The 10,422-nt window shown below is 43.2% G+C and overlaps 1 protein-coding gene across 1 annotated transcript in view; it reads right to left on the reverse strand.

Annotated features, from left to right (window-relative positions):
- Positions 1–1,927, reverse strand: part of CHMP3 (charged multivesicular body protein 3) — a 45,100-nt gene extending 43,173 nt beyond the window's left edge. The window contains exon 1 of the mRNA XM_068966172.1: positions 1,790–1,927. Coding sequence (XP_068822273.1) covers positions 1,790–1,834 — 45 coding nt within the window. The 5' untranslated portion in view covers positions 1,835–1,927. The remainder of the gene's footprint in view (positions 1–1,789) is intronic.
- Between the last annotated feature and the right edge of the window lie 8,495 nt (positions 1,928–10,422).

Raw genomic sequence — 10,422 nt, forward strand, 5'->3', positions numbered from 1 at the left:
TGGAGAAGGGAAAAACAACCCACTCCAGTATTGTTGCCTGGAAAATCCCATGGACAGAGGAGTCTGGTTGGCTACAGTCTATGGGGTTACAAACAGTCAGACACGACTGAACGACTTACACACACACACACACACACACACACACACACACACGCGGCTGAACAGGTGAGATCACCTATTAAATGAAAGATTTTGGGTTTTTTTTCATATTATGTGTAACTATGTACTGGTTGCTGTAATGCTTCTCAAACTTTAATATGCACACTTATCACTGGGGATTTTGTCAGAATTCAAATTATGGTTCAACAGATGGGGCTTGAGATTTCTAACAAGGTGCCAGTTGATGCTGGTGGTCTGAACTTTCAAAGTAAGGTAGAAAAACGGTCCCCAATCTTTCTGGCACCAGGGACTGTTTTTGTGAGAGACAAATTTTCCACTGAAAGAGGATGGGGATGGTTTCAGAACAACTGAAGTGCAATACAAGTATTGTGCATCAGCTCCACCTCAGATCAAGCATTAGATTCCAGAGGTTGGGGACCCTTGATATAGAATATACAAAGAATTTACTCTGGGAGTTCCCTCGTGGTCCAGTGATTAGGGTTCCGGATTTCACTGCCACGGACTTGGTTTGATCCCTGGTCAGGGAACTGAGATCCTGTATGGGGCGGCCAAAAACATATTTACTGAAACTAGCACTACTAGCTAGGAGAAGGAAATGGCAACCCACTCCACTGTTCTTGCCTAGAGAATTCCGTGGACAGAGGAGACTGGTGGGCCGCTGTCAATGGGGTCGCAGAGAGTCATACACGACTGAAGCGACTTAGCATGCACGCATGCATTGGAGAAGGAAATGGCAACCCAATCCAGTATTCTTGCCTGGAAAATCCCAGGGACAGAGGAGCCTGGTGGGCTGCTGTCTATGGGGTCGCACAGAGTCGGACACGACTGAAGCGACTTAGTAGCAGCACCATTACTAGCTAATAAGACTTACCGTCCTTCCGTTTTCTATGACGCTGAAGTGATACAACTGTCATTCCTACTCAACACACAAGACTAAGACACACAGAAATGAACTTTCCCTAGATCACAAAGCTGATTATGTGCGGAACCAGGATACGAACTTAGGCTCCGGACTCGGCAGGGCACTCGTAAGCGCTCCACAGTATCGGGAAATGATGGAAGTTGACAGGGAGATTCAGAATTCTACACCATGTAGTTACTAAGGTACCACTCTTCCAAAAGTAGGGTCCCTGCTATCATTGTGCGTCTGGTTGTCAATGCTGAAGAGCAGAGGAAAGAGACCCCGAGTCTCCCTCTCAATAAGGCGCGGCTGTGGGGAAGGGACGACAGACGCCTGAACCTTCCCGACTTTGGGACGGGCTCCTAGGGAAGATGCTAGGGACCCTGCAGGCCCGCCGGCCGTCCGCAGGCGGCCGGGAGGGGGCGGGGCCTGCGCCAGCTAAAGGTTCCGCGCGGGGCGTACCAACGCGCGCCGGGGAAGGGGTACCAGAGGCCGGGCCGGCGCTGCTGCCTCCGCGCCCGTAGCCGAAGCCGCGGAAGCCCTTCACCCGGCCCTCGGCTCCCTTGTGGAAATGGGACTCCGGGGTTCTCTTTCCCCACAGCCGCTTCCTTAAAGACTTCCTCCGGCCCCTCGGTCGAGTGGGAGGCCCCGGAAATGGGGGCCGAGCGGCACCTGGCCAGCCGCCGGGGAGAGTGTCCAGTCGTTTACCAACTCCACCGCACCCCCACGCAAACGCACCCACTCCGGAGCCGCCGCCGCTGCCCTTACCAGCTCTTTGGGGGGCTTCTCCTGGGTTTTTCCAAACAGCCCCATGGCGAACTGAACTCGTCTCGCCCCTCCCGGCTTTCCGTTCCCCGCGCCTTGGCAGGTCACGGGCAGCCGCCTGGGCGGGGCCGCTGAGAGGCAGGGAGTCTGGGCGCCAGGAGCAGGGAGCGGCCGCGGGGAGCCTGGTGCGCCTGCGCCGAACTCGTGCGCAGACTCGGGGCGGAGGTTTTGTCAGAAAGGTTGACGCAATCGCGCACTTACGGGGAGGGAACTTGTGGAGCCAGGTAAGTAGCTAGGTGTGTTTTTCTGAGGCGTGGAGGTGATTCCTCCGAAGGATGCGAACTTACTGACTGAACCCGGTGATTACAGCTGCGCCTGCTCACCTAAATCTGTATATTGTTGTCCCGGAAGTCTGTTTTTCGGTCGCTCAGTCGTGTCTGACTCTTTGCGACCCCAGGGACTCCAGCACGCCAGGCTTCCCTGTCCTTCACCATCTCCCGGACTTTGCTCAAACTCTTGTCTGTTGAGTCGGGTGATGCCATCCAACCATCTCATCCACTGTCATCCGTTTCTCCTGCCCGCAGTCTTTCCCAGCATCAGGGTCTTTTCCAAAGAGTCGGATCTTTACATCAGGTGGCGAAAGGATTGACGCTTCACCTTCAGTCCTTCCGGTGAATATTCAGGGTTGATTTCCTTTAGGATTGACTGGTTTGATCTCCTTACTGTCCGGAAGTCTGTATCTCCGCCCAAACAAGATACTTTTATAACCGCTTTCCTAAGATCATAAGCACCTCACATGCAGCGAGCCAAAAATGACCGCTTCCTCCCTCCAGAGCTGCTCCTCCCCTCTGTTGTCTCCACCATGGCCTAGTCACTAAAACCCGGGCATCATTCTTTCTCCCCTCTCCTTCCAAGTCCCTACAGTTGTAACTTTTCAATTTTTTAAGGAACTCCATGCCTCCCTTTTGATCTCCAATGTCACAACTTCTGTTCAGGCCATGGCAATTTCCAATGGGGATAATTCCTACCTGCCTTGTGCCTGTGTGTGTGCTTGTGTTTGTGTGGTCCTGCAGTCTGCATAGACCATGGGGGTGCTAAGTCACTTCAGTAATGTCTGACCCTTTGCGACCCTATGGACCATAGCCTGCCAGGTTAGTGGGATTCTCCAGGCAAGAATACTGGAGTTGGTTGCCATGCCCTCCTCCAGGGGATCTTCCTGACTAAGGGATCAAATTTGGGTCTCTTAGGTCTCCCGCGTTGGCAGGCAGATTCTTTAACACTAGCACTACCTGGGAAGCCCAAATAGACCATAACCTTAATAAAATTCTCAAAGGACTCTGTGACTAGAAAGAAGTAGTTGCATTTTAGCTGGGCGGCCTCTGAATCGACACTGGTGAGCTGCTGGTTGTTCTCATTACCTTGTCTCATGATAGTGAAGAATCCACTTATTTATGACCTCAACCCCATACTCCCATCTCTGGTGGGACTGTAAAATGGTACAACCATTCTGAAAATATTTTGGCAGGTTCTTTAAATGATAAACATATATCTGCCTCATGCCATTTCCACTGCTAGTTATTTATCCAAGAGGAGGAAAAGCACATGTGATTACAAAGACTTGTACTGGCATCCTTTTTTGTATTTGCTGAGAAATGGAAATAATCCAAAGGTCCATCAACAAGTAAATGGATAAACCAGTTGTGGTAGATAATAAAAACAGAACAAACTTGATACCTGTGTCAACATGGATGAATCTCAAAATAGTTATGCTGAGTGAAAGAAGCCAGGAAATAAAGTACATCTGTATGATTTCATTTCTGTAACATTCTAGAAAATGCAAACTCTAGTGATAGTAGATCAGTGGTTGCTAGGGGACGGGAGTTGTTTTTCAAAGAGGCAAGAAGGAGAAATTGCAAAGGGACATAAAGAATATTTGGGGAGGAGATGGACATCTTGCTTGTGGCATCGGTATCACAGATATATGCTGTTGTCAAAAATTGGACACTTCAACATGGAAGCAGCCTAAATGTCCATTAACAGATGAATGGATAAAGAAGATGTAGATATGGATAATACAATGGAGTATTACTGAGCCATAAAAAAGAATGAAATAATGCCATTTGTAGCAACATGGATGGATCTAGAGATTATTATACTAAATGAAGTAAGTCAGACAGAGGAGGCCAAATATCATACAATATCACTTACGTGCTGAATCTAAAAAACAATCAAATGAACTTGTTTGTAAAATAAACAGACTCGGACATAGAAAACAAACTCATGGTTCCCAAAATGGAAAGGAGGAGGGGCAAGAGATACACACTGCTATATATAAAACAACAGGACCTACTGTATAGCACACGGGACTATATTCAATATATTGTAATAACCAAAAGTGGAAAAGAATCTGAAAAAGATATATAACTGAATCACTTTCTGTACACCTGAAACTCACACACTGTGAATCAACTATACTTCAATAAAAATAGATGCTTTAATTTGTATACTTTACATCAACGTACTTCAATAGTGTTCTAAAAAATAGCAGTACATGTTCACTGTAAAAAGTAATACTTAACACACTCACTTTCTCAGGGGAAAAGTTCTCAAATTATTTGTAGTTATTTAAATAATTGGTATGAATTCTTTGTGGCTTTTACTTTGGAGAATATATTTTTAATATAGTTTTACTTATTTGGGATCATATTCTACATATTGTTTTGCAATCTTCTTTTTAAAAAATTTTGCATAGATTTTCATTGATGTTAATATCTAGAGCTAAGGGATTCCAAAGCAGAAATGTACTATTATTTATTTAACCATTTCCCTTTTGTATAACAATGTGGTTTCCAATTTTCCCCTTTAACAATAGACACAGTTTAAAGCACAAGTTTTAAAGTACTAACTATATACTCTGTATAGGTTGCACAGGTTTTTTTTTTTGTTTTTTTTTTTTACTTAATTTTACTTTACAATACTGTATTGGTTTTGTCATACATTGACATGAATCCACCACGGGTGTACATGCGTTCCCAAACATGAACCCCCCTCCCGCCTCCCTCCCCATAACATCTCTCTGGGTCATCACCATGCACCAGCCCCAAGCATGCTGTATCCTGTGTCGGACATAGACTGGCGATTCGATTCTTACATGATAGTATACATGTTACAATGCCATTCTCCCAAATCATCCCACCCTCTCCCTCTCCCTCTGAGTCCAAAAGTCTGTTATACACATCTGTGTCTTTTTTGCTGTCTTGCATACAGGGTCATCATTACCATCTTTCTAAATTCCATATATATGTGTTAGTATACTGTATTGGTGTTTTTCTTTCTGGCTTACTTCACTCTGTATAATCGGCTCCAGTTTCATCCATCTCATCAGAACTAATTCAAATGTATTCCTTTTAACAGCCGAGTAATACTCCATTGTGTATAGGTTGCACAGTTTGAACTACCAACAGTGTACTAGAGTTCTCTTTTCCCTAAATGCTTGCTGACAGTGAATATTATTAATCACTTACATGTTTGCCAATTTAAGGGTATATTGTTTTAAATTTTCATTTCTCTGATTACAAGTCTAGATGAGCATCTTTTTGTATACTTCTTGGCTATTTGAATCTTTTTTGTGAATTGCCTTTTTGTATCCTTTGCCCATTTTCCATTGACTTGTCTCCCTTCCTTTGTTGTTTTTTTTTTTTTCTTGTTATTTTTTTTAGTCTGATGGAGCTCTCTGAAGATAAGAGATCTGTGGAAATGTTTTGAAGTCTCCTTCACCATACCCCTCTTCTTCTTTTTTTTTTTTTGAGCATAAACTATAAATCAGCAATTTTTCAGGCGGGGGGACACTGGACTTCCAGTTAGTCAATGATATTTATCAAATACTTATTATATATTAAGCACTCTGTAGGCTCTAAGAAAACAACAATGAACAAAAAGAACCTCATACAATCTGATGAGAAGGACAAGTACTAAACAATGGTGATAAATAAAATCAAGTGAATTCCACAAATGTGTAAAATTCTGACTATAGGAAGCACAGGGTGAATAGTGACTCTTCTCTGAGCCTATTTTGCTTTATTGTGCCTCACAGATACTGCTTTTTTTTTTGAACAGTTAGTTTGTGGCAACCTTGCATCACCAAGTCTCTTGGCACATTTTTTCAATGACATTTGCTCACGTTGTTTCTGTGTCACATTTTGGTAATTCTAGCAACACATCAAACTTCTTCACTATTACTATATTTGCTATGGTGATCTGTGATCAGTGACCTTTGATGTTACTATTGTAAAAGTCATACAACTTATTGAAGCCTCAGATGATGGTTAGCCTTTTTTAGCAATAAACTTTTTTATATGTACATTTTTTAGACATAATGCCATTGCACACTTAATGGACTACAGTGTAATGTAAACATAAGTTTTATATACACTGGGAAACCACAAAATTCACGTGACAAGCTTTCTTGCGTTATTCGCTTTATTGAGGTGGTCTGGAATCAACTCACAGAAACTCCAAGGTGTGCCTGTATAAGCTGAGCCCTGAAGGATGAGCAAGCGGAGAGATGAAGAGTTTCCAGTGCAAAAGAAACAGCATGTGCCTAGAGCCTTCCCAGTTACTGGATGGGGGTTTGTGATACAAGCATTTCATTTACTAAATGCACATGTCTAAAGCTGGTCATCGACTCTCCACTCCCAATGCAAGGGGCCTGGTTTTGATCCCTGCTCGGGAAACTAGATCCTATCTGCTGCATCTAGGAGTTCATGTGCTGCAACTAAAGACTCCACGTGCCACAACCAAGACCCAACAGAGCCAAAGAAATAAAAGTAAATAAAAATAAAGGTGGTCATCAAGGACAGAGAGGTCAGAGTGTGCAGGACGTTTGATTTGGCGTGTGGCATCCTATGGAAATACGCCACCCATAGCTACTGACAGAGCCTTAAAAATACATCCATGGGGTTGCTACTCAGTGACTGGAAGGGCACTGTGCACCCTCCACACATTTTCCAGGCTCCACTCTTACAGCAACATTTACTTTCTATTTGTCTCCTGATACTGCCTTGGCATTGGACAACCCTGTTAACTCAGATAGTAAAGAATCTGCCTGCAATGCAGATTTAATCCCTAGGGTTTAATCCCTAGGTCGGGAAGATTTCCTGGAGAAGGGAATGGCTACCCCCTCCAGTATTCTTGCCTGGAGAATTCTATGGACAGACTGTGGAGTTGCAAAGAGTCGGACATGATTGACTAACACTTTGAACAATGCTGTGGCTGTAATTTATCCTTCCTACATGGGCCTCAGGAAGCTTGCACCGGATCCTCCCACCTGCTGAGACTCACGTCTGAGGGGGTGGGAAGAACTAAGTGAGCAGGCATTCTGGCTCTTTGCTCCTGCCAAGCACCGCAAGTGTTTAACAGGATTGCACTCCCTTCCATATGTTCACACAGAAATTTATTCACACATGTTTTTAAGGTTTTATATGCACTCTCCTGATCCCTGAAAAATACTATAAATAGATGCACATCCTTGTTCTGAAAAGTGTCTCAATTCCCAGTGCTTAAAAATTTCCCTAAATTTGAAATGACAAATAGAAAGTACTGTTTTCCCTCCTTCCCCCAGTTTGTCCTTGCTTATTTCAGTAAGATTTCCTACCTTAGAGAGCTTCCTGGCTTACAACTGTTCCTCATACACCAGGTAGACTGTTTAATGAAATGCTTTGGGCAAGAAAGTCACAATCCAATTCCTAGGAGGAATGTTGACCTAATAAAAACAAGATATACCTTGTTTTATACAACAAATGGACTCTGAAAATTTTAGCTATAAACTGACCTTTGGGAAACTGAATTCCTTGCCATACCTTATGTAATAATTTTGGAGTAGATTTCTTAATTTCTGACTAACCTCCAGTGTGAGGGACTCCTGACCACAGTTTATGACTTGAGATAAGGCAGAGAGAAACTTGGAATCATCTCCTGCCCGTTTCCAACCTTCCTCCACCAACCTTACAATGACTCTGGTATTAAGACTCCTATTTTAGGGCTTCCCTCAAGCTCAGACAGTAAAGAATCTGCCTGCAATGCAGGGGACCTGGGTTTGATCCCTGGGTTCAGAAGATCCCCTGAAGTAGGAAATGGCAACCCATTCTAGTATTGCCTGGAGAATCCCATGGACAGAGAAGCCTGGCAGGCTGCAGTCCATAAGGTCACATACAGCTGGACGCGACTGAGCACCTTTCATTAGATTCTACAAGGCTACTTTAACGAAGTATGACAAATCAGGTGGTTCAAAACAACATAAATTTATTCTTTCACAGTTCTGGAGCCAGAAATCCAAAAGCAAGGTGTCAGTAGGGCCATTCAATAGGGCCATGCTCCATCTGAGACTCTGGGGAGGATCATTCCTTGCCCTTTTCCAGGTTCTAGTGATGGCCATCAATCACTGGCTTTCCTTGGCTTGCCACTGCATCACTCCAATCTCTGCCTCCGTTACTATGTAGTGTTTCTATTAGTAAGCTTGAGGTGCCAAAACAAAATACCAAAGACTGGGTGGATCAAACAATAGAAATTTATTTTCTAGTAGTTCTAGAGGCTGAAAGTCCAAGATAAGTGCCAGCCTGGGGAGAGCTCTCTTCCTGGTTTGGTCTTCTCGCTAGGACCTCACATGGTAGAGACATAACCTTCTCTTATAAGAGTACTAATAACTATTGCCTTCTCTTATAAGAGTACTAATCTGTCATGAGGTCCCCACCTCAAGGCCTCATCTAAACCTAATCATTTCCCAAAGGACCCTTCTCCAAATACCATCACACAGGGGGTTAGGGCTCCAATGAATAATGGATCTGGGGGGGACACAAGCCAGTCCACGGGGATTTTCTCCTCTCTGTAAGCACAGCAGTCCTACTGTATGAAGGGTTCACCCTAATTCAGCATGACCTCATTTTAACTATATCTGCAATGACCCTATTTCCAAATAAGGTCACATTCTGAGGTACTGGGGGTTTTAGAACGTCATCTTTTGAAGGGGCACAATTCAATCTCCAACAATCTTCATGTATACACATGGGTCCTACACTTGAAAGAAGGTGATAGAGGGTGGAGGCAAACCAGTTAGCTGAATTCTTTAAACAACAACAACAAACTTCTGTCCTCCATCATGCCCCAAAGTAGGGGTAGTTCCCATTTGGGAGGGCTCAGTACATATCTGATGACTGGCTCTCGCTTGAAGAGTACTGTCCCTGGGAAATCACAGTAATCACTGCAGCCACCCTGTATTGCCCTCTAGAGCTCCATTTCTACCACCAAAGCTCCTCTCATGGGAGACTACATGCCTTTTCTCATTTCTCCACAGCATAGTGGGGACAAAGCCTGAACTTAAAAAAAAAAATCGAACGACAGGATACTGTACTTATACTCTGCAATAACCTGTATGAGAAAAGAATCTTAAAAAGAGTGGATATATGTATACTTTGGCCACCTGATGCAAAGAACTGACTCATTGGAAAAGACCCTGATGCTGGGAAAGATTAAAGACAGGAGAAGGGGACAACAGAGGATGAGATGGTTGGATAGCATCACCGACTCTACGGACATGAGTTTGAGCAAGTTCCAGGAGTTGGTGATGGACAGGGAAGCCTGGCGTACTGCAGTCCATGGGGTCGCAAAGAGTTGGACATGACTGAGCGACTGAACTGATATGTATATATATATAACTGATTCACTTTTATTTATAGCAGAAAATAGCGTTGTAAATCAACTATACTCCAATAAAAAACTAAAAAAATAAAAAAGCAGATCAAAAATATAACTGGACAAGTTCTATTTTAAACCATAAGAAAAGTCAAACAATTTTTAAGCAATACTTTACTAAAGTCTCCAAGAAACAGTATCAGAATCGGAAAGTGTGAGCGTGCAGCTCACACATTCAATGTTTTGGGGACTGGAAATTCTGAAAAACTCACTGCAAACCACATAGTTTTAATAACATATAGCCACACTATTTTATGTGCATGGTTGGTCTCTCAGAAAAGTAAGGGAAATCAGTAATATCTGCCAATAACAGAAACCAAGAACCCTGTTTGTGTGCTGTAAAAAGAATATGACAGACAGTAAAGTGTTCAAATAAGTGTATGTCCTGGTGCATTTGTACATATGTGTAAACCTACAGAATCACAACATAGATCAATATTTAAAATATTTCCAAATCTTAGAAGGCTCCATCATCCCTGTTTCTAGTCAACATCCCCAAAAGAGAACCATTAGTCTAATTTATATCTCTATAGATTTAGTTCCAGCTCTTCTTGAACTGTATGTAAATGGAATCAAATAGTATGCTTGATTTTAATGATTGGATAGAGGAACAGAAGGCAAGGCCTTTGGCAGGATAAAATGGTGAAGCAAAATTGAGACACCCCCCACCCCGAAGCTAGTAGCGATGATGACCTCATCCTCAGTGAAAGAATAGGCTAGGAAAAAAGTCTATCTGCTTGCAAAGGCAGCCAAGAAGGAAATGTTTTAGGCCACAGCTCTGAAGGAAAAATAAAAATAGAAGGCTTCCTTAAGAAAGCATCATTATAAATATGCCCTTATATGGATTTAAAGCCATACTATATTCTCACAGTGTTGGAAATCCCAAGCCT

The sequence above is a fragment of the Capricornis sumatraensis genome, chromosome 1 (genome assembly GCF_032405125.1).
Source record: "Capricornis sumatraensis isolate serow.1 chromosome 1, serow.2, whole genome shotgun sequence".
Classification (NCBI taxonomy): Eukaryota; Metazoa; Chordata; class Mammalia; order Artiodactyla; family Bovidae; genus Capricornis; species Capricornis sumatraensis.